This window comes from Rhinoderma darwinii, chromosome 1 (assembly GCF_050947455.1).
Source record: "Rhinoderma darwinii isolate aRhiDar2 chromosome 1, aRhiDar2.hap1, whole genome shotgun sequence".
Classification (NCBI taxonomy): domain Eukaryota; kingdom Metazoa; phylum Chordata; class Amphibia; order Anura; family Rhinodermatidae; genus Rhinoderma; species Rhinoderma darwinii.
Genome location: NC_134687.1, coordinates 197,981,635 through 198,007,219, shown reverse-complemented (window position 1 = coordinate 198,007,219; position 25,585 = coordinate 197,981,635). Strand labels below are relative to the sequence as shown.

Here is a 25,585-nt window from a genome sequence, read left to right as displayed (position 1 = left end):
ATACATCTTCACGCCATACCTTGCCCTCTTACCCGGCAGGTACTCGCGGAATTGAACCCTCCCTTTAAAATGTACCAAGGACTCATCAATAGAAATACACTTCTCGGGGGTGTATGCTTGGGAAAACCGGGCACTAAAACGGTCTAATAGGGGTCTCCGTTTATACAAACGGTCAAAACTGGGGTCATCTCGGAGTGGGCACGGCTCATTATCAGTATAATGTAAGAAGCGAAGTATTGCCTCATTTATTTATTTTTTTAGGTTCCAGTTCAGTTCTGAAGTTGCTTTGAGGAGCCCATATATTAGAAACCCCCATCTAACACCCCATTTTAGAAACTAGACCCCTCAAAGTATTCACAACAGCATTTAGAAAGTTTATGAACCCTTTAGGTGTTTCACAGAAATTTAGAGCAAAGTAGAGGTGAAATTTACATATATTTTTTTTGGCAGAAAATACTCGTAAAACCTTTTGTGTTATAAAAAAAATGGTATAATCAGAGAAACGCAGCTTAATACTTATTGCTCAGATTCTGCAGTTTTGAGAAATATCCCACATGTGGCCCTCGGGCGGTAATGGACTGAAGCACCGGCCTCCGAAGCAAAGGAGCACCTAGTGGATTTTGAGGCCTCCTTTTTATTAGGCACCATGTCCGGTTTGAAGAGGTCTTGTGGTGCCAAAACATTGGAAACCCCCCAAAAGTGACCCCAATTTGGAAACTAGACCTCTTGAGGAATCCATTGTAGTTTTCTTGGGGTGCATGCGGCTTTTTGATCAGTTTTTATTCTATTTTTAGGTGGCGTGGTGACTAAAAAACAGCAATTTTACTATTGTTTTTTTATAGCGTTCACCGTGCGCTATAAATGACATATTCACTTTATTCTGCGGGGCGATACGATTACGGCGATACCAGATGTTTATAGTTTTTTTTATGTCTTATGGCGTTTGCACAATAAAATACGTTTTGTAAACAATCATTCACTTTTTGTGTTACATTATTCTAAGCTCCAGAACGTATTTATTTTTCCATCAATAAAGCCGTGCGAGGACTTATTTTTTGCGTAACGAACAGCAGTTTCGATCAGTACCATTTTTCGGTACATGCGACTTTTTGATCTCTTTTTATTCCATTTTTTGGGAAGTGAAGTGACCAAAGAATTGTGATTGTGGTACGGTTTATTATTATTTTCTTTTACGGCGTTCACCGTGCGGGATAAATAACAAAATAATTTTGTAGATCAGGCCGTTACGGACGCGGCGATACCAATTATGTATAGTTTATTTGTTTATATATTTTTATTAATAATAAAGGACTGATAAGGGAAAAAGGGGGATTTTGACTTTTATTACTTTTATTTTTACACATCTTTTTTTTTACTTTATTACTTTGTCCCACTAGGGGACTTGAGGGCAGGAGGCCCTGATCGCTATTCTAATACACTGCACTACATGCGTAGTGCAGTGTATTAGAACCGTCAGCTACTCACTGACAGCAAGCATAGTGGGTCCTGACGTTGTCAGGACCCACTAGGCTTCAGTCTATGGTATAGCCGGACGCCATTGTTTGGTGTCCGGTTGCCATAGTCACCATCGCCGGCCGCTATCGTGTAGCAGGCCGGCGATGGCAGCTTAACCCCTAAAAAGCCGCAATCTCTATAGAACGCGGCTTTTAAGGGGTTATCAGCGGGGATACAGCGATCGGTCCCCGCTGTAGGAGCTGTGACAGCTGCTGTACGAGACAGCAGCTGTCACAGCTCCTGTATGTGTCGGGAGGACGGCCGAAACGGCCGTTACTCCTGAGACGTACTATTAGGTCATGGAGCGCGAACGATACAGCTGCCATGACCTAATAGTACGTCCAGGAGCGGGAAGGGGTTAAAGCTCCTGGGACCCAGATTGTCATATTTCCCACATCGATTTTCCTTTCTGAAAACAGACAGAGGATATTACAGCTTTTTGTAGTCACAAAGCCATTCGTTAACCACGGCCCACAGTAATATATACCTATCCATCTGTAGTTTGATGTGGAAAGGGGACAGGCTAATTCTTCTTTGATGTGAGTGAAGGCATGCGGTTTTAGTTCATTATGGTATATTAAGGAATAACTAAAGAAAAGTGTTGCCCTAATGTAGAGCGACACTTTAAAACAAGTCTCAAAACGTATGTGTTTAATATATGGATTGAAAGGTTAAATAAAGATGATACCTTCTGCGCTACAACGACTTTTACAAAACTAATCTAGTAAGCTTCATCACTTGTGTTAACTTTACGAGTGCTGTATCCAGTGTTGTAGAGATCCATAACTCCGTGGCATTATTCTGTCACATCAATCAAACATATTTATTACACACTAAACACATAGAAGTAGATATTGATCTCTTGCCTTATGGTTTCCTCTGCAGCTTAACGGCAGACATAAATTACACTTTGCACAATGTTCAAACTGTTCCTTTGGTCCAATCCTAAAAACAAAAACATTTAGAAATATTAGAAAACAATATATGAAATGAACATCACACAAGGCATTTACACTAAAGATATAGGATATATGTAAAGACAACCGGTTGTGAAAGCCGAAAATTACGTAGGAGAGACTCACGGCATTCCAGAAAAAATATATTTTTAGAGAAACAAGTTGACGTTCCCTGCCGGTAGTTTAAAAGAGATGTTCCACTTTGTCCTTCCATTGCATCAAAATGAAAAAGAAGCGACATTTTATGTGTATATAGCTCCTATGCAACTCCATGGGTTTTTACCATTGTTCCCCACATATAGGATTTGCTATTTTTTTAGTGTGTGAAAAATAGTAAAACAAAAATAAATCAATGTTGAATTAATTAATTCAATTGAATTAATGAACTTGAATAAAGTTCAAGTTAATTATTATTTTTAACCACTAGAGAAACTCTAAAGTAGAATTTATAGTTGTGTTTGCTATTTTCTCCGGTTTATTTTAATATATAATATAGCTTAGTTAGGGAAATTGTGTCAGGGATTTGGATTTTTTAGTTTTTCACTTGTCACTGGAGGCATTATAAGACCTAGCTCACACGGAGGTATTTGAAGGCAGAAAAAATCTGCCTCAAAATTCTTTATTTTGACCTGCCTGCACTTTCTTGCAATGGTTTTCGCCTACGGCCATTGAAGGCTGCAGGGAAAATACGCAGTGAAAAACGCTTTTTCTGCCTAACATTGAATTCAAAGGGAGGTCGAAGGCGGAACCGCGACAAGAAAGAACATGCCGCTTTTTCCCACGAGCGGCTAAAAGCCGCCGCGGGAAAAAAACAACTCTTCCGCCTCCCATTAAAATCAATGGGAGGCGGATTTGCCCGATTTTCTGGCGATGATTCCGACACAGTTTCCGTATCAAAATCAGCGCTAAAAAACTGTGTGGCCTATTTCCATAGTTACAGACGAAGACATTTCTGATAATTTGCACCTAGAGACCTTACTGAAAAGAGCAGCCAAGTGGCAAAAACTATTCAACCCGTTAGTGACTGCCAATATGCCTTTTGACAGCGGCCACTAACGGGCTTTACTCTGATGCATACGCCTTTTCACAGCGCTGTATCAGAATAAAGAATCAGAGGTAGCTGAGAACTTGGGGCAGCGCGGATCAAAATTTGCCGGTTTAACCCCTTAGATGCGGCTCAATAGCGAGCGCCGCATCTAAGTGGTTTTGGAGGGAGTGGGCTCCCTCTCTCACCCCACTGAAACTGCATTCGCAGGTTACATAGTACGGTGGAAAAAAGACATGTCCATCAAATTCAACCAAGGGATGAGAAAAGGGAAGGAAACAATTTCTACACATAGGAGCTAATACATTTTTGTTCTAGGAAATTATCTAACCCTTTTTTAAAGCCATCTACTGTCCCTGCTGTGACCAGCTCCTGCGGTGACTATTCCATAGATTCACAGTTCTTACTGTAAAGTAGGCTTGTCGCCTCTGCAGCTTGAACCTTTTTTTCTCCAGACGGAGGGAGTGCCCTCTTGTTTTTTGAGGGGGTTTTACATGGAACAGGATTTCACCATATTTTTTGTATGTGCCATTAATATATTTATATAAGTTAATCATGTCCCCCCTTAGTCGTCTCTTTTCAACGCTAAATGGGTTTAATTATTTGAATCTTCCTCATAACTTAGATTCTCCATGCCCCTAATTAGCTTCGTTGCTCTTCTTTGCATTCCAACTCCAGGGCATCCTTTCTATGAACTGGAGCCCAGAACTGAACTGTATATTCTAGATGAGGCCTCACTAATGCTTTGTAAAGTGGTAATATTACATCTCTGTCCCGCGAGTCCATGCCTCTTTTGATACACGACAATATCCTGCTGGCCTTTGAAGCAGCTGATTGACACTGCATGCTGTTATTGAGTTTATGATTTACAAGTACACCCAGATCCTTCTCATCAAGTGACTCCCCTAGTGTAGCTCCCCCTAGGACATATGATGCATGCAGGTTGTTGGTACCCAGATGCATAACTTTACATTTATCTACATTAAACTTCATCTGCCAAGTGGACGCCCAAACACTTAGTTTGTTTAAATCTGCCTGCAATTCATGAACATCTTCCATAGACTGAACTATATTACATAGCTTGGTGTCATCTGCAAAAATAGAAATCGTGCTATTAATCCCATCCTCTATATCATTAATAAATAAGTTGAATAATAGTGGTCCCAGCACTGAACCCTGGGGTACACCACTTATTACCGGGGACCATTCAGAGTAGGAATCATTGACCACAACTCTCTGGATACGGTCCTTGAGCCAATTCTCAATCCAATTACAAACCATACTATCTAAACCTATAGTCCTTAATTTACCCATTAGACGTCTATGAGGGACAGTGGCAAATGCCTTTGCAAAGTCCAAAAACACTATATCCAAAGCGGCCCCTCTGTCTAGGTTTCTGCTCACCTCTTCATAAAAACAGATCAGGTTAGTTTGACAACTTCTGTTGTCGGTGGCTTCTATGGCAGCCGGGGGCCTAACTAAGGCCCCCATGTCTGCCTGTAGTGGATGCCTGCTAGACCATGCCAGAGGTATGGCCTAACAGGTGCCTGTCAGTTTTACACTGACAGGCAATAATACACTGTACAGAAGTATTGCAGTGTAATATAAAAGCGATCAACTAATCACACAACAAAATACGCCTGTGATTGTCCGAGATTAAATGACTTTGTATTAATGCTTGTAATTTATAAATGTAAATACATTTGTAATATACTTACATTTTCCAAAGTGGCCCCGTTTCCAGATCCTGCCGTGGGGTACTTGACGGGCGATGTCACTCTCTGCACTGGCTCTGGCCGCTGTGTTGATCATCAGTTCTTTGCCAGGTATACGACACGTCACTTGTGACGTGCCGTGTATGGGCTGTTCTGCTGCACAGCCCGTAACGCGCATGCGCGGTCACTGCTGTTTTTGCGGTCCCTGCTGTTCTTGAGATAACAGCAGGGACCGCGCATGCGCGTTGCAACAGAACAGCCCATACATGGCACGTCACAAATGACGTGTCGTATACCCGGAAAATAATTGAAAATCAACACAGCGGCCAGAGAGTGACGTCACCCGTCAGTACCCCACGGCAGGATCTGGAAACGGGGCCATTTTGTGTTAAAGCTTGTAATTTATAAATGTAAATACATTTGTAATATACTTACATTTTCCAAAGTCATTTTATCTCGGACAACCCCTTTAAGGGAATAGGTAGATTGCAGTACCAAGAAAGGTCATGAAACTTGGGGCTATTCAGTTTAGAAAAAAAAAGACGGCTTAGGGTTGATCTCATTACAATGTATATAATTGGACAATACAGAGATCTTTCTAATTATCTTTTTACTCTAGGCCTATAACAAGGACAAGGGGGAATCCTCTATGTCTAGAATAGAAAAGGTTTCACCATAATCACAGTCTGGGATTCTTTACTGTGAGAGCAGTGAGACTATAGAACTCTCTGCCACAGGATGTTGTGATGGTTGATTCCAAGTTCAAGAAGGGCCTTGATGCCTTTCTTGAAAAATATAATATTACAGGTTATGAGTACTAGATTCTGGAGATGGGATGTTGTTCCAGGTATTTATTCCGATTTCCATATTTGGAGTCAGGGAGAAATTTTTACCTTAATGAGGCAATTGCCATCAACCTCATGGGAGTTTTGCCTTACTCTGGATTAACACTGTAGGATTATAGGTTGGACTTGATGGACCTGTGTCTATTTTCAACCTTATCAACTATGTAACTATGTATTATGTAACTATAATGTGACCTAGCAGCTCTGTCTCATATATGCTGTGACAGCCCTGCCGCGCTCATTGAGCATTGTGTATACAGATTTTAAAAAAAGCAAAAGATACCAAGCTGCCTCTTTTTATTACGCGGCAGATTGAAGCCCATTACCTGCGGTCGTAATAAAATGTTGTGTGGTTGTCAAGGGGTTAAGTTAAAAAATGCATCCAGTAGTATGCATCGGGGTTAAAGGCAAAATATATAAAACACATATGGCTCTGTTCACATCTGTTCACATCTGTGTCGTAGCGTCCGTTAACAGAATCCATGACGCAGTGCTGTATCTTTGACACGACAGATACCAGAAGCGCCCGCCGGGCCCAATTGACTTATAAAAGAGTACGTCGGGTCCCCCCAAAGAGTCCATTGTTTTGATGTGAAAAATAGTGCCGCATACGTTCGATTTAACGGAATCCTCAGCAAAGGCTCCACCACAGATGTGAGTCTAAAAACATCACCAGTAAATAAAATGAATGGGGTTTTCCTACATAGTACATTTATCACCTATCCACAGGATACACCACTGGGACCCCTACCAATCACTAGAACGGGGTCCTGACCACATTCCTCTTTACTGTACGATCGGAGTGAGGCCGATTTTGAATGAAGTGGCAGTCGCGAATGTTTATGGGGCCGATGGAAACTACCGAGCACTGTACTCGTCTGCTCCATAGACATTGAATAGAGCGGCAGCGGACATGTGCCGCTCCATTTAAACTCCTTCTCAATGAGATCATGCAATTAGGAGGAACGAGGTTGCGACTCCTACTTTAGTGATCGGTGGGGTTTCTAGTGTTAAAACCCCCAGGGATCATAGATATATCACCTATCCTGCGACTAACGCCTTGGCCTCTTCAATGTTTACCAGTCACACCGCTGTACGCATCTGTAGCAAGTGTGCCAAGGATTGCAGCTCAGTCCCACTCAATTAAACGGGATCGGAACTGCAATCCCAGGCACAGCCGCATACGGATGTAGCAATGAAGAGGCTGCAACGTTTATTGCCGCAGCCCCCTTAGTCAGCCGTTTGTCAGAGGTGCCCGGGATTTGGCCCCTTTCCGATCTAATATTGATGACCTATCCTAAGCATAGCCCATTAATATAAAATGCCAGGAGAACCCCTTTTAATGCAAAAAAAACTATTTTGCGTGGAAATGCTCTTTAAAATGGTTGTCTCAGTCAGACAGTCCCTCTCCATATGCCTTATCAGGGCAGATATTTATATCACAGAGGGTCCCCCACCTAGGACCCCCCTCCTCCCACTCTTGTGGATCCGGCCCGTCCATGTTACATGGTCGACAATCATTTGAATTGCCTGCATACATTACTACATTGCTCCTGCAGCGCCAACTGACAGAGAAATGTGTGACCAAATGTGTGACTCCTGTTGATGACAACAGACTGCTTGGGGTTAGAAAAGCCAGACCTGGTGCAATTGCTGAGCCATTTTCTGTTTTAAAAGGGGTTGTCCTCATGAGACAACCCATTTTAGGGTGTCCAAGTTAACAGAAAAACCCTCTAAATGAGGTTTCCATGTGCCGGCGAAAAACTAATTATCAAATAGTCCAGAAACTCTCATAATGTGACATCTCTCTGGGAGATTACTCAGTTTTTAATTTTAGGTGCACCATACTTTATAAAGATCATACCTGCATATACCACAGCCATCACAGTGATACTGCTCCTTGTCTTTATCATAGAGGTGACATATACCGCAGTAATAGTCCCCAAAAATACTGTTACAGTGTTCACAAGTCTGCTGGGCCTAAAAAGAAGCACATAAAAAAAAGAATGAATATGTGCATTAGAAGTGGGGTATTTTCATATGCTACCTAAATAGCCCTAGATGAATAGGTCTCCTTTGACTAAAGCTATCAAGTCCTCCATTATCAAATCATAAAACCAAATTTTGTACTTTGTGACAATTTCAGGTCATGTACTGGGTGGGTCCACTACTTAAGCTGCTCATACCGTCTTCAATTAAGATTAGGAAATAGCCTACATATTTTTGTTACCGTTAGCGTGTATATATTCTGTAAACTAAACCATCTATCTATCTATCTATATATATATATATATATATATATACACACAGTATATAAGCTAAATATATGAAAAAAATGTTTTTGGGAATAGTTAGTGATATTCTGGGGAGGAGGTTATTTAGCGCTGAGGAGACATACGCCATGCTGTGGTCAGAATCTGAGACAGCATCAGAGATGGAACCCTTTTAGGCAGCGGCAATATAAGTGTCACTTCAGGCTCGTTTTAAGGGGACATTATCCCTGACAAAGGTACATAGAATGGAAGCTCAGGACCAAGTTGCGCTATAGCACAGGAAAGCATGGTCCCTCCAGTTCAGGCGCTCCTATGGGCATCTGCTCCATCTTTTGCCCCAAGCATTCACAATGCATGATTAAAATTTTGTCTAAATGGACTACTTTAATTTATTCATTAGTGTAGACTTCCTCAATATAATCTGGAAAGGAACAGGATGGTTGGTATCAGCACTAAACCGTCACTCCACCGATGTAACAGGCGTTCTACTGGGTCAGCTCTCACCCACCATTGCGTATATCTAAAAGAAGTGAACGAACATCAGCTAATTGTTCCATAAAATACACCATGCGACGTTACGACCTCAAAGAGGCCTTTCTCAAGCAATGAAAATAGTGTGTGATACAAACTTTAAATACCCCAAAGTGGGTGTACACATAGTGACATTATTATAAAAAAAACAGCAATAGTTGGTAAATATATCAATATAAAAGTGGCTTCCCTTCAATTTACTGCACTTCTATATCACTGTGCATATCCGGAACACATTTTTGCTGTGTTAGGCCAGGGAGCATTCACGCATGCCCCACCGCGTCGTTACCTCACAGAATGCCTACCGCCATCCAGCGTCTATGGTAACCGCTCCTTTCAGCACTATTTACAGGACAAAGGCAGTGATTTGTTATCATGCAAATACTGTACAAACTTCAGTACAAAGTCATAGAAGTATTAATGCTGTGGATCCAACATGACATGTAATATGTATAAACAACCCTCTACAAAGATATAGCATTATCGATTCTACAACATTCCTCTCTATCAGTAATTCCCAGCACTCCCACAAAGGTAATTACATATAAATAATTGTGAGACAACAATTATACGGTTATACGAAACCAAAGGGTCAAGATAGAGAAGATCCATCATCTACCCAAGAATATCTCCCCCCAATTCAAACTATCACCAACAAGGACTATCCATGCCAGTATTTTAAAGAGACTCTGTCACCAGATTATAAGTGCAATATCTCCTACATAAGGAGATCGGCGCTGTAATGTAGGTAACAGCAGTGGTTTTTATTTAGAAAAACAATCTATTTTTACCACGTTATTAGCGATTTTAGCTTTATGCTAATTACTTTCTTAATGCCCAACTGGGCGTGTTTTTACTTTAGACCAAGTGGGCGTTGTGGAGAGTGACCAATCAGCATCATGCACTTCTCTCCATTCATTTAGTCAGCGCATAGTGACACTGCGTTATTCACCATGTGCTGTCTTATACTGACACATTAAAATTACTGCAGTGTTTAGACAGTGTGTAGACATTCCTTCCAGCCAGGACGGGATGTTTATTCACAAACCTGACACTTCGGTAACGTTTCTGTGGGATTTACAGCAGAGCAAAGCGTAATCTCGCTGTAACCTGTCATTTACAGCGAGATCTCGCGAGATTACGCTTGCTCTGCTGTAAGTACCACAGAAACGTTACCGAAGTTTCGGGTTTGTGAATAGACATCCCGTCCTGGCTGGAAGAAACATCTATTCACTCAGAACATAGTGACCTAGCAGTGTCACTATGTGCTGTGTAAATGAATGGAGAGAAGTGTATGACACTGATTGGTCAGCGTCATACACTCCCCTGTACAACGCCCACTTGGTCTAAAGTAAAAACATGCCCAGTTGGGCATTAACCCCTTAGTGACCACTAATACGTGTTTTAACGTGATTCACTACTGGGCTTTAGGCTAGGCTGACGCCTTTTCACGTCAGCCTAGTCTAAGTCCTGCACGGGTCTCCCGTGCAGGCAGGAGCCGGGGCTCTGCTGTCTGATGACAGCTGAGCTCCTGCTCCAACGCCCGCGATCGAAGTTTACTTCGATCGCGGCCGTTTAACCCGTTAAATGCCGCCGTCAATAGCGACCGCGGCATTTAACTTTGTTTACAGAGGGAGTGCGCTCCCTCTCTCACCCATCGGCGGCCCGCGAATGCAATCGCGGGTCTCCGATGGGGTGTCATGGCAGCCGGGGGACTGATAAAAGCCCCCAGGTCTGCCCTGGACATATGCCTGTTAGGACGCGCCGGAGGCACGTCCTAACAGATTGCCTGTCAGATTTACACTGACAGGCAATAATGCTCTGGTATACGAAGTATACCCGAGCATTATAGCAGCGATCGGAATATCGCACAGTAAAGTCCCCTAGTGGGACTAATAAAATCAGTCATCAAAGTGAAATAAAGATTATTAATAAAAAGTACAGTAAAAAAATAAATAAAACCATTTTTTTCCATAAAAAGTGGTTTTATTTAGTAAAAGTGTAAAAAAAAAAAAAAAGTACACATATATGGTATCGCCGCGACCGTAATGACTCCATTAATAAAGTTAATATGTAATTTAAACCGCAAAGTGAACACCGTAAAAAAAAAACGCCAAAAACTATGGCGAAATTGCAATTTTTTTCCATTGCCCCCCAAAAAAGTCATAATAAAAATGAATCAATAAGTCCCATGTACCCCAAAACAGTACCATTCAAAACTACGTCTTGTCCCGCAGAAAACAAGCCCAAAAAATCACTACATTGATGGAAAAATAAAAAAATTACGGCTCTTGGAAAGCGACGATGCAAAAACAAATAATTTTAGTTCAAAAGTGTTTTTATTGTGCAAAAGTCGTAAAACATAAAAAAACCTCCACATATGTGGTATCGCCGTAATCGTACCGACCCATAGAATAAAGGTCACATGTTAATTACGTCGCATAGTGAACGGCGTCAATTTAAAAACGCATAGAACAATGGCGGAATTTCAGTTTTTTTTTATAATCCCCCCCAAAAAGGTTAATAAAAGTTAATATAAAAATTATATGTACCCAAAAATGGTGCCATTAAAAAGCACAACTAATCCCGCAAAAAACAAGTCCTCATACAGCTATGTAGATGAAAAAATAAAAACGTTATAGCTCTTTGAATGCGACTATAGAAAAACGAATAAAATAGCTTGGTCATTAAGGCCTAAAATGGGCTGGTCACTAAGGGGTTAAGAAACTCATTAACATAAAGCTAAAATCGATCCTAAAGTGGTAAAAATAGATAGTTTTTCTAAATAAAAAGCATTACTGTCATCTACATTATAGCGCCCATCTCCTTATGTAAGAGATAGGCCACTTATAATGTGGTGACAGAGCCTCTTTAAGAGATAGACTATTTTACCACAACAGAGTAGTGTAAGGCCCAGTTCACACAGAGTTCTTTGCTGCTGATTTTGATGCGGAAGCCGCTTCGGAATCAGTGCCAAAAAACTGCAGAAATCGCCTCTCATTGATTTCAATAGGAGGCGTTTTTCTTTCCGGGCAGCTTTTAGCCACTCGCAGGGAAAAAAAGCGGAATGTTCTTTCTTGCCACGGTTTCACCTCTGACCTCCCATTCAAATCAATATGAGGAAAAAAAGAGCATTTTTCGCCCGTGGTCCTCAATGGCCGTGGGCAAAAAAACGCAGTGAAAAACGCCACGAAAGATGCGGCAAAAAATCTACTGCAAAATACTCTGTGTAAACTATGGCCTAGGAGTTTTTATAATGATAATGATGTCACTATGTGTACACCCACTTTGGGGTATTTGTTTGCTTGTGTAATGCACTATTTTCATTGCTTAAGAAAAGCCTCTTTGAGGTCGAAACGTTGCATGGTGTATTTTATGGAACAATAAACCGTTTTCATGTTTGAAGATGATGCTGACGTTCATTCACTTTTTTTTAGATTCTCACCATAATCGTTCACCTAATTAAAGTATATGCCATGCAGCACATAATGTAGAAAACGGCATCCACCCATGCCAATGATTGGACGCCCACAAAATGTAAAAAAAAATTGGGGCTCACCGGAATATGGGTATTGTAACAAAGCCCTCCATCAGTTCATACTAGTCAACAAGTCCTGACCATGACACCCCAGTGTATTCTACAGTAATGTCCAGGTCTTGTTATGAACGGTTAATGAGGTACCTTCACTTGAGTGATAACTCACAGGCCCTCCCAAGTACCGATGCAAACCGTGATCGGTTATTCAAACTAGGGCCACTAATACACTTCTGTAAATAATGAATTTTTGAAATTTTACACCCTAGAGCAGAATGTAAGTGTGGACAAATCGCTCCAGAGCTTCAATAGAAAGCTTAGCTTTCACCAATATCTGCCTTCAAAAAGGGCAAGATATATTGTTAATCTATATAAACTATGTAAAAGTGGGTTAAAATATACGATCACCTTCAGAATTTTTGAAGGACGGGACCGATCAATTGATCCTTCAGCATGCCCCCCTGATCTTTCCACCACAATTGGTACCACCTGCACTCCAAAAATTGTTATTCTAGTGGGCCCCTGTTTAGACATTTGCATACTGCGACTACAGGGGAGTGCGTAACCATGCGCAAAAAGCTAATTGGGGGGCATCCGGTGCTTGTGCAGAGATGCTGACGGAAGTAGAGAGACTAATGTATATGTATTAAGCATATCTCATTCCGCAGCAACAGTGGCAGTGAGGGAAAGAGGGGCATCATGGGACAAATATTCAGTCCGAATATAATAAGTATATGGGGGTGGATTTAAGCGACCAGGTCTTTCAGTCCGGTCTAGTCAAGAGGAAAACAAAAACATGGTACACAAAGGTGGCCATATATCATTTACAGGTGACAATCCACAATGTCACATATTCACATAATGTACACATATTCAGATTTTCAGATGGAAATAATTGAAAGATTCATATTTAAACTTCAGGACAGCAGACAATGCCCCCAGTCTAAAGATGTCAAACCATTAACCTGGAAGGCATTTTATCAATCCTATTCCCCAACATCAACAAGGTGTAACCCCCATAAAAGGTGCCGCATCTGCAGAAAACATGGGCCATGCAAAGATTCCCAATACTTTGTCCCTCACAACCAGGCCTGTGGAATCATCCATGTTTAAAAAAATTCCAAACTGTTCCCAATTATTACAATTTTTTTCCATAGCCAAATGTATATTTGCCATTTATTACATTTAAATTCTTCCCCTGATTTTATTCCAGGGTGAAGGGAATGAGTGGGGGGGGGGGGGGGGGGAGAATGTCATGTTTGCATATATTCTAATGTTGGACTGCTGGAAAGCCAATTGCATTGCATAAACCAGCAATTTCTTATTTTTAAGAAACAAAAATAAAATAAATTCCCATTATACCCCTAGATTAATAATTTGGGGATCTACATTTTAAAGGGTTATAGAAACTCAGCTTTGAAGTGAGGTGATGTGTAAAATAAGCTTCTTCTATTGTAAGCCCTTCTAGAAGTAGGAGAACATGAAATGAGATCAATTTTACTCGTGGTCCATACTGTGTGTGTAAAATTGATAACATTTTATTTTGTTGGTTTGATTCAAGACAGTTTCAGAAGTAAACTGGATTTTCAAAAAAAAAAAAAAAAAAAGTGCTAAACCCCTTGAAGAAAACCTTAAAAGGCTTGTCCGGTTTCAGCAAATTAATGTTATTTTTTATATAATTAACAGTTATACAACTTTCTAATATACTTTCTGTATAAATTCCTCATGGTTTTCAAGATCTCTGCTTGTTGTTATTCAGTAGGAACATTCATTGTTTACTTCCAGTGGATAAAATTCTGTCCGCGGTCACGTGATGAACACACAGGTGCGCGGTTCATTACACTATGTGTATCAGAGCGGTGTCTTCTAATGATCCTAGCACCTGTGTGTCCATCACATGACCATGGACAGAATTGTATCTACTGGAAGTAAACAATAAATGTTCCTACTGAATAACAAGAAGAGATATTCAAAACCGTGAGGAAATTAAGACAGAAAGTATATTGGAAAATTGTATAGCTTTTAACCGTACAAAAGAGGTTTTATTAATTTTCGGAAAGTGGACAACCCCTTTAAGGAGGTCTACTTTTGTCAATGAAGTCATTTATGGGGTCTATGTAATGTTTCAGGGATCTTGTTGACCCTGCCAGAAAAACAGGGTGGATTTGCTGTACCTCATATGTTTCTTTATTTTCTTGCAGCTCCGTTGTCCCACATGGTGAAGTGGAAGCTAAACGATTTTCTTGGGGATAGGTTACTAAAAAACAGGGAGTAGTGGGAAATATATTTGAGCTTTTAGAAGTATTGATGTGGGATAAAATAAAGAAAGTACCTTTGATGGGATTAATAATTGTGGTTTGAAAGGAGGTTAGGAAGCTATGGGGGGAGCGAGCGTCTTTTGACTTTGCCCTCATGTTTTCTTACCCTTATCTGGGGTAAATGTGGAAAATCTCAGACTTCAGATACTGGGAAGGGAAAACGTTAACTAAGCATTCGCACTTATTTGGGGAAGGCTCAAACAATATGAAGATTTAGTTAAAGGCACTTCATCACGGATATGTCCTGTGAGATAATTATAGATTAAAAGTACTGTGGATGCCACAGAGGACAAAAGGAAGTTTATAGTTAATAAAACAAGCCCGATAGCACCGATTACTAACAAGTCGGGCAACAGAAAAATAAAAATAAAGAAATTAAAGCAAAATCAAGATGGGAAAAAATTATTGGGAGAAACAATAAATAATTTATAGCAAAGATTTCGGATTTTAGTTTTAAATGCCTCACTGCTAGGTCGCACAAAGTGACACCATTTTTCGGATTACATAGGATATATTTCCCTGCGTTAGGTTTTTACAAGATGGGGAGAAGAGATTCCCCTACATGTTGTAGGTGTTATTAGGAGAGAGTAGATTTGCGACATGAATGGTAGTTTTAGATATATATGATATAGTTACAAATATACAGTACATGGGGTGGAGGTTAAGGATAACTTTAAAGGTGGGATAAGTGAGATTGTGCTGAATACAGCGATATCACCAATCCTTTATAAACTGGTTTTTATGGCCCACCTGGCTAGAGCTAGAGTTTGGTTGACTGGAAGACTTCATCTGTATGTGAATAAAAACTATTGGTGAATAATATTATGACTTGTATAAAAACCCATTATTAAAAACAGCAGGAAAGGGGCAAAGCGTATTGTATGTTGAAATAAATGCCCATACGGCTAACAGCTATTCCTATTTACAGTCATACATAATTATAAATTACGAAAATAAAGATTTTTAGACCAAATAGAGCATCTTGTTATTGCTTAAAAGATAGACCCAATTACCAGATGAGTGCCCATACATATTATATAACAGTTGGCAGATATCGGGGAAAACCAGCATTGGGCGGGTTGGATTTGAACATACCCTATCCTTTGCTCTCGCGGGAAATGAGCCCCTGCCATACACCTACAGCGGCTTCTTACCATCTCCCCATTGAAAACACATGATCGGCTTGAGCGTGCACATGTATGGTGGAATAAAGAGAAGTAGCTGTCCCCCCTCCAGCTATCTAAAGTGTTTGGCCACCTTAAGAAGGACTAAAGATAAAATGGCCTGTAAATATTACCTATGTAAATGCTGGGTTCACATTTCATGCTTCCGGATTTGCTCATGCATTATTTACAGCAGGTTATACTTATGTAAATGTCACTTGTGTATTACGGAAAGGATCAATCTCCACTTCTAAAGAACTTTGGCCAATTCCTGGAAAATTCCTCCTGCAAAAACTGCTCCAGACGTTTTTTGCACAGTGGTTTGAAAAAAACGCGTCAAAACACTCGTCGAGGCGTTTTTTTCCCGTTTCTGACTGATTGAAATGGGGTTTTGGAGGCGGAAACCGCCTCCAGATAGGTCATTTCGCTTCTTTTTACCGCAACGCGGTTTTTCCGCTCGCTGTAAAAAAAACTTGTCCGCCTCCCATTGAAATCAATGGGAGGCATTTTCGGGCGGTTTTTGACTAGTTTTGCGGAGCGGATTCCGAACCAAAAAACTTGTCAAGAAACTCAGTGTAAACAGGGCCTTAGCCATCCATTTAACACATACGTCCCTTATAAGCCATTATGGCATCTGTTTAACAAGTACATCATGAAAAACTCATGACATTTAACTTATGCCTGTAAGGGATGCCATACAGTGGCATCTGTCACTCAAAGGATAACATTTTTTTTTTTTTTTATTGGACCCAAGGGATGGAATAGCGAAGTCTACTACCACTATATTTTACTGCGGTATACTGGCCAGATGGAGGCCAAAAAGGACGTTCTTTGGCATCCATCTGAAATTGGAGCCCTATGGACAGGTTTAGCGTGTTGGGATTTGCATTATTTCTGACAACAATAATAACGTAGTCTGCATTGCCATCAATACAGGAACCTTGACGGAATTCAATTGGACCGGTCAGGATATGCTGGGATTTGTTTAAAATCACATTCAACATAGCTCCTTTGAGAATGGAAGCTGTGACCCTAGTGTGAACAGAGCCTAAAGGTGGCCAAACACATTAGACTAACGTTTGTATGGCAAATGTCAGGGGGGGGGGGAATCGGGGATGTTACATTTCAACAGGTCCAATCTTTGTTCCCATGGCAGAGAGGTATCTGGCAGCTGCTTAACCCCTGCTACCCATTGAGAGCACATACGTATGGGGAGGTTGGAAAGGAATAGATGTCGACTGCTATTGATGGTTTATTGCCACCTTAAGGCCCCATGATCACAATCGTAGATTTCGTCCGTAATGACGGACCCATTCATTTCTATGGCCGACGGACATCTTCCAGCATATTTACGGGAAGGTGTCCGTGCCGTAGAAACCTTCTGTAAAAAATAGGACATGTCCTATTTTTTCATTTTACAGACCGTGCTCCCATACTTTATAATCGGTGCACGGTCCGCAAATGTGGAGGACTGTCCGCAGCCGGCCGTGCCGTGATTACAGGAAGAGTCGTGTGCATGGAGCATAAGAGTCACTTTTGAGGATCAATGAAGCACAGTCCTGTCCAGTAAATTTGGCTGTATATAGTTGATATATAGGCTTTGCTCATATGATATATGCAGAGCCGTGCTTTTCAAGGACAAGGTGTAGAAACAGTAGTGTACCTTTTGAACGCACTTGCACTTTAGACACTGGACTTGCGTGACCTTGAAGCGATCCATCGTATGTGTTTCCTGGTTGTCATGGCAAAGGCGACAAATGTAAAATTTACCACAGCAAGGAGCCTGAAGGACAAAAGTGTCAGGATAATGCTTAATAAAATGCAACATTCAATGAAATCGAAATCTACGGTACGGTCAAGGAACACGACTTCATAGAGCAGCCCCAACGGTCCCTGTTCAGTTTTCATTTCAGACATTCTACAGATGGTAAATAGTTTTATCGCTCAGAATAAAACTAACAACAAACTAAAGAAATAATATCAATTATGATTATTAACGGAAAATGAGATCATCAAGTAGTGACGACAACCACTCCACCTTTCGATGAGCTGTGCAGGAAAGAAACTTGTATGTAAATTGTATCTACCAATTTTAGACAAATCCCCGGAGCCACGTCACTAACGCACCAAGAAATTTGCCACCGGCACTTAAAAATTTTTACGATGTTTTCTAAATGACATTAGGGACCTACGTTCCGCTAGTTTGGGTCATCCGACCTGCGGTAAGGCTGGGATTTGTGGCCATAAGGCCAGCGTTACATTGCGTTTTTGTCCTCCGTTATACGTTCCCGACGTATACGTTAAATAGAGGCTGTGACCGAGGCCTGACAGTGACATCCGTCACCCATAGACCAATACGGGATCCGTTAAATGGAAACATTGTGAGCTTTTTCACGATGTATCCGTTAAATGAATGCGTTTGAACAGATGATTGGAAAGCCGAAGGGAAACTTTCACTTGCGTTTGAATTTACGATTGATTTCAATGGGAATACTTCTGTTTGTTTGTTTTTGTTGTGAAATTTCCCTTTTTTTTTTTCACGGAAACAATAGCGTCGACTACGCTATTGGTTCTGTGAAAAAATGGAAACTTTACAGAATGGAAACAAACTGATACATTACCTTTGAAATCAATGATAATGAAAATGGAAGCGATGGCTTCCGTTTGGCTTTCCGTTCATCTGTCCCTGACGGAAAGGTTGAACGGAACGCGAACGCTGATGTAAACAGGCCCTTAACTGGCTGTTCTGATAAGAGGTTTATAGCATATACGTAAGGCTTTGTGCATACTTTGCGATAATTACACGCCAAATTGCGCTACTTTTTAAGCCACCCACGCTATCCAGGAACACCTTTTTATGAACAATTTACATCCCGGTTTGTTTTTTTTGTGCCCGTAGTCTTATCCCGGCTCCATATATTCAGTCCGGAGGACAGCACCAATGAAGCAGTCTTTGGGAACGACTTTCTTTTCAATCCCGTCTTTGCTTTGATACAACTCAAGCGCCGACTCATAATTACAGCCGTGTCCATAAGCACGAAGATATGATATAAATGTCTGATGCCACCTGCCCGGAGAATGTGGGTCCCAGGACCCCTTTGGCTCTCAAGGCTGGTCGAGGGGAGGTGGGCTGACAACACATACATGGCTCTCCGCATTGAAGTACTAAATGCTGCATTTTGGGAAGATAAGCAGCTCCAGAAGCGTCTGTTTGCCGCTAATCATCTTCCGGAGACAATAAACACTCACACTCAGCATATCTGAACATACATGTTTATTGGGGAGTCAGGGGAGATGCCGGTGTTTTTCAAATGCCCATTGAGGGTCCCCACTCCTGAAGGTGTGAGAAATGTAATAAGTGAGGGGTAGATGAATGACAAGGCTGCAGCTATTGTATAATGTAATAACCTGTATCTGCACCACCATGATAAGAACACTGAGGTAGATGACAGACACGGCGGTGCCGGAGCACTGGACTAGAGGACGCTCCCGCGTTTATGCGCTGTCCTGCCCCCACCCCAGTATTGACCCTCGTGCCCCTCACCCTCAGCTCACAGCCTCTCGTGTAGTGCTCACAGCCGACTGGCACCTCCATATCTCCAGAGTCTGCAGCCATGTGTGACCGCAGGAAGCGGAAGCACCGGGGAGGAGACTAGTGATGGCTGTCAGCTGGAGGGGCCGCCGGCCGTCACTATAGCTACACGGTGCTCGCGTAACGTGGCCGCTGCTCCTGGCTGCATGTCCGTACTTTCCGTTGCGATGTGCTGCCGGAGTTGGCGGGAACTTTACACACGTATAGAAAAGGGAATCAACGTCTTCTGTGTATCATTCTCCGTAGTAGAGCTCGGTGTCCACGGCTCAGTGTTAGGGACTGCTGATATACAATGAGCTATTCCAGACACTACCTCCGTACACTATTAAATATTATCGTGTGTGGGGCGTTCATGCATTAGTAGGGTCATGTATTGGAGCATCTAGAACCGGAAGTGATGCTGTACTTGTGTTTTTTTCCTGTGGCTGATCCACCATCACAATTGGATTTCTTGCGACTGTCGCAACGCGGCCACATTTACGTTTCTTACTATGATACAGTTGGCACGACACTGCAATCACACACAGCGCCAATGTTTGGCCGTGCGACCCGTGTCGAGGTAGCCTTATCAACGCTATAGAAAAGAAAAACTGGCCATGTTGCCCATGGCAACCAATCACAGGTAATCTTTAACCCCTTAATGACCAAGCCATTTTTTACGTTTTTCCATCGTCGCATTCCAAGAGCTATAACCTTTTTATTTTTGCGTCGACATAGCTGTATAATGTCTTGTTTTTTGCGGGACAAGTTGTATTTTTTAATAGCACCATTTTGGGGGACATATTATTTATTGATTAACTTTTATTAACTTTTGCGGGGGGAATAGAAAAAAACCTGAAATTTCGCCACTCTTTTTCGCGTCTTAAATCAATGCCGTTTACCGTGTGATATAAATAACACAATAAATTTATTCAGCGGGTTGTTACGATTGCAACGATACCAAATTTGTATAGTTTTTGTATGTTTTACTACTTTTACACAGTAAAAACACTTTTTTTTCAAAATTATTTGTTTTTGTGTCTCCATATTTTAAGAGCCGTAACGTTTTTATTTTTTCGCCGATGCGGTTGTATGAGGGCTTTTTTTTTTGCGACTTTTTGATCACTTTTTATCACATTTTTTTGAAGTCAGGATTCACAGAAAACAGCAATTTTTCCATAGTTTTTTATTAAGTTCTTTACGGCGTTCACCGTGCGGGTTAAATATTGTAATAGATTTATAGTCGGGGTCATTACGGACGCGGCGATACCAAATATGTGTAACTTTTTTACTTTATTTAGTTTTTTTAATAGTAAAGCATTTTGTAAGGGAAAAAGGTGGGTTTTTCAATTTTTCACTTTTTTTTTATTAACTTTATTAAACTTTTTTTCCACTTTTTTACTAGTCCCACTAGGGGACTATAATATGCGATTCTGCGATCGCTATTCTAATACACTGCAATACTTTTGTATTGCAGTGTATTACTGCCTGTCGGGTTAACACGGACAGGCATCTGCTAGGTCTTGCCTCCGGCATGATCTAGTAGGCATTCGCACCATGCAGACCTGGGGGCCTTTATTAGGCCCCCGGCTGCCATCGGAGACACAGACACTCGGCGATTTTATCGCCGGGTGTCAGTGGGATGAGAGGGAGCTCCCTCTCTCCAAAACCACTCAGATTCGGTGCTATTGTGCACCGCATCGGAGGGGTTAAACGGGTGAGATCGATAATAATATCGATCTAACCTGACAGAGCAGGGACGCCCCCAGCCCTCAGCTGCCTCTAGCAGCTGAGAGCAGGGAGATTTGACGGCTCCCTGCTCTGTTTACTTTATCCTGACACAGCGCCGTAAAAAGGCATATGCATCAGAATAAAGCCCGTTAGTGGCCGCTGTGAAAAGGCGTATTGGCGGCCACTAACGGGTTAAATGAATGCGGAGCTCTGATTGGTAGCTATGGGTAACAGATAATTTTCCTATAAGACAATTTTGACCTATATTTATTAACCCTTTAGTGACAAGCTCATTTTAGACCTTCATGTCCAAGCCATTTTTTAAGTTTTTCCATCGGCTCATTCAAAGAGCTATAACTTTTTTTTATTTCTCCTGAAAACAGCTCCGTAATTTCAGACATAAATGCAGTTATCGTGTGCACATACCCTAAGGGTATGTGCACACGATAATGTCAATTACGGCTGAAATTACGGAGCTGTTTTCAGGAGAAAACAGCTCCTGCATTTCAGACGTAATTGCTCGTACTCGCGTTTTGCGGGGCGTCCATTATGGACGTAATTTGGAGCTGTTCATTGAAGTCAATGAAAAACAGCTCAAATTACGTCCCAAGAGGTGTCCTGCACTTCTTTGACGAGGCTGTTATTTTACGCGCCATCTTTTGACAGCGACGCATGAAATGACAGGTCGTCTGCACAGTACGTCGGCAAACCCATTGAAATGAATGGGCAGATGTTTGCCAACGTATTTGAGCCGTGTTTTCAGCCGTAATTCGAGGCGTAAAACGCCTCCATTATGCCTGAAAATAGGTCGTGTGAATCCAGCCTTAGGGGGGATTCACACGAGCGTGTATTCGGTCCGTGCGGGCCGCGTGGTTTTCACGCGGCACGCATGGACCAATACAAGTCTATGGGGCAGTATAGACAGTCCTTGCTTTTTGCGCAGCGTTTGTCTGCTGCGCAAAAAGCGCGGCAGGTTCAATAACTCTGCGTATTTCGCGCATCACGCACCCATTGAAGTCAATGGGTGCGTGAAAATCACGCGCACCACACGGAAGCACTTCCGTGGGACGAGCGTGATTCGCGCAACAGCAGTGAAAAGGATGAATGAAAACAGAAAAGCACCACGTGCTTTTCTGTTTCCGAACATCCAAACGGAGTGTCTTTGCGATGAGCGAAGCCGGACAAGCGTACCGAACTTCACCGGGTTCGGCCAAACTCGTTTTGGCAGAACCCGTCAAAAAAATTATCGGTACGCGACGTCAGGAGATAGTCACTGTCCATGGTGCTGAAAGAGTTAAACTGTTTCAGCACCATGGACCGTGACTTCCGATCCCAATATACATGAACCTGTAAAAAAAAAACGAAGTTCTGACTTACCGCTAACTCCTGGCTTCTTCCTCCAGTCTGACCTCCCGGGATGACAATTAAGTCCAAGTGACAGCTCCAGCCAATCACAGGCCAAGCACAGGCTGCAGCGATCACATGGACTGCCGCATCATCCAGGGAGGTGGGGCCCGATGTCAAGAGAGGCGCGTCACCAAGGCAACGGCCGGGAAGTTCTCGGTAAGTACAAACTTTTTCTTTTTTTTCTACAGGTTTTGCGATATTGTGTTTGGCATTCACTGTCGAGGGTGCTGAAAGAGTTAGCTCTTTCAGCACCTTGGACAGTGACGGCCGTCGACTAGCCTCATCTCTATGATGGCGGCTGCGCGAAAATCATGCAGCCGCGCATCAGACACGGATGACACACGCAGCTGTCAAATGGTTTTTGCGCGCGCAAAACGCTGCGTTGTTTGCACGTGCAAAAACGCAACGCTCGTGTGAATCTGCCCTTACTGTAACATGCCGTGCACCTGTGTGTTCATCACATGACCATGGACAGAATTTTATCCAAGTAAACAATGAATGTTCCTACTGGATAACAACAAGCAGAGATCTTGAAAACCGTGAGGAATTTATACAGAAAGTGTATTGGAAAATAATACAGTAAAACATTTAATTATGCAAAAAATAACATTAGTTTGCTGAAACGCTGCGAACGTTGTAGAACTCCTTAGGCTGGGTTCACACGACCTATTTTCAGACATAAACGAGGCGTATTATGCCTCGTTTTACGTCTGAAAATAGGGCTACAATACGTCGGCAAACATCTGCCCATTCATTTGAATGGGTTTGCCGACGTACTGTGCGGACGACCTGTCATTTACGCGTCGTCGTTTGACAGCTGTCAAACGACGACGCGTAAAATGATTGCCTCGGCAAAGAAGTGCAGGGCACTTCTTTCAGACGTAATTTGAGCCGTTCTTCATTGAAGTCAATGAAGAGCAGCTCAAGATTACGGGCGTCAAAGACGCCTCGCAAAATGCGAGGAGGAGCATTTACGTCTGAAACGAGGCCACTGTTTTCTCCTGAAAACAGTCGGTCTTTTCAGACGTAAAAGCCACTTCTCGTGTGCACATACCCTTAGGCCCTGTTCACACAGAGTTTTTTGCAGGAGGAAAATTCCTCCTGTAAAAACTGACCCTGGAGGTTTTCATGTTTGACGTGGTTTTTGACGTGGTTTTTGACGTGGTTTTTGAGGCGGTTTTCCAGGCGGTTTTTGCCGAGGTTTTCACACGCATGAGGCTAGGTTCACACAACCATGTTACGTACATAATGTACGGAACGTATTTCGGCCGGAAGACCCGGACCGAAGACAGTGCAGGGAGCCGGGCTCCTAGCATCATAGTGATGTACGACGCTAGGAGTCCCTGCCTCTGCGTGGAACTACTGTCCCGTACTGTAATCATGATTACAGTACGGGACAGTCGTCCTGCAGCGAGGCAGGGACTCCTAGCGTCGTACATCACTATGATGCGAGGAGCCCGGCTCCCTGCACTGTCTTCGGTCCGGGTCTTCCGGCTGAAATACGTTCCGTACATTACGGACGTAACATGGTCGTGTGAACCCAGCCTGACATCCTTCTGTCAACGGATCTGTCACCATTGAAATGAATGGTGATGCAAACGGAACTTACTTCACACTTGCCTTTCCGTTGAGGGGTTCCCCTGACTGAAAGCACCGACGGAACCCCTCAGCAGAAACCACGCTGATGTGAACAGGCCCACATTAAAAAAAACATTGTTTTCTGTTTGCATCATCATTGACTTCAATGCTGATGGATCCGTTGCTAATGGGATTCCCTACACTGCGGTATTGGTTCAGTCGAAACGACAGAACCCTTTGCACAACGGGGACAAACAGAAACCATTAGCAACGGATCTGTCACCACTTCACACTTGCCTTTCCGTTGAGGGGTTCCCCTGACTGAAAGCACCGACGGAACCCCTCAGCGGAAACCACGCTGATGTGAACAGGCCCACATAAAAAAAAAAAAGTATACTTACTTCTTGAATCAATTTCCCAACATCAATGTCCATTCGGTGGTACACCTCTGCTGTCGTCATTTCTGTTCCTGAAATGTTAAAAAAAAATAAAAAAGAGATGACATATATGAACAACTGCATAACAAAATTAAAAAATTAAAAATAAAAAAATTGAAAAAAAAAATCTAAAAAAAAAATTAAAAAAATCTAAAAAAAAAAATGCACAGCTCCATACATGTATAGCATGTATGGAACATAGGAGCAATTGCACTTACTTGTATTCGATTTGGATGCAGGACTTCGGTTTTCTGTATCCCTGAGTTCTGTCCACGATGTTTTTCAGGCTCCACGAGCAGACAGGAAATGACAGCCCCTTGCTGGGCTGGACTAGCAGCAGGAGACGACTCCTGCAAAACACTCGGCAATATACTCGTCAGAAAACACCTCACTAGTTCGAGGTGTTTTTTGACGTGTCCCCATTGCTTTCAATGCGGTTTTGGACGCGGAAACCGCATCAAGAAGGGTCATGTCCCTTCTTTTTGCCGCGAGGCGTTTTTTTTACTCGCGGTAAAAAAACGCCTCCGTCTCCCATTGAAATCAATGGGAGTCATTTTGGGTCGTTTTTTGTTGCGTTTTCCGACGCGTTTTCCGCGTCAAAAAACGTGTCAAAAAACTCCGTGTGAACAGGGCCTTAGGCCTTCACACAGAGTTTTTTGGTGCTGATTTTGAAGCTGAAACCTTGTTGGAATCAGCGCCAAAAAACGTCTGAAACCGCCTCCCCTTGAAATAAGCTGAGAAACCATAAGGGTATGTTCACAAGATTAACAAAATAGGTCTGAAAATACAGAGCTGTTTTCAAGGGAAAACAGCTCCTGATTTTCAGACATTTTATGAGCAACTCGCGTTTTCGCTGCATTTTTTACGGCCGTTTTTGGAGCTGTTTTCAATAGAGTCTATGAGAAAACGGCTCTAATAACGTCCCAAGAAGTGTCCTGCACTTCTTTTGACGAGCCGTCATTTTA

The 25,585-nt window shown here is 42.2% G+C and overlaps 1 protein-coding gene across 3 annotated transcripts in view; it reads right to left on the bottom strand.

The window, feature by feature from the left end:
• RCHY1 (ring finger and CHY zinc finger domain containing 1) overlaps positions 1-19,598 on the bottom strand; it is a 49,467-nt gene extending 29,869 nt beyond the window's left edge. For 2 of the 3 annotated variants that reach the window (XM_075860700.1, XM_075860701.1), the window contains exons 1-4: positions 19,441-19,598; positions 17,560-17,679; positions 7,941-8,056; positions 2,382-2,460 (exon numbers count right to left, since the gene is read on the bottom strand). In XM_075860700.1, the coding sequence (XP_075716815.1) occupies positions 2,382-2,460; positions 7,941-8,056; positions 17,560-17,679; positions 19,441-19,512 (387 nt within the window). In that variant the 5' untranslated portion in view covers positions 19,513-19,598. The other variant, XM_075860702.1, reaches the window with a different exon arrangement.
• Between the last annotated feature and the right edge of the window lie 5,987 nt (positions 19,599-25,585).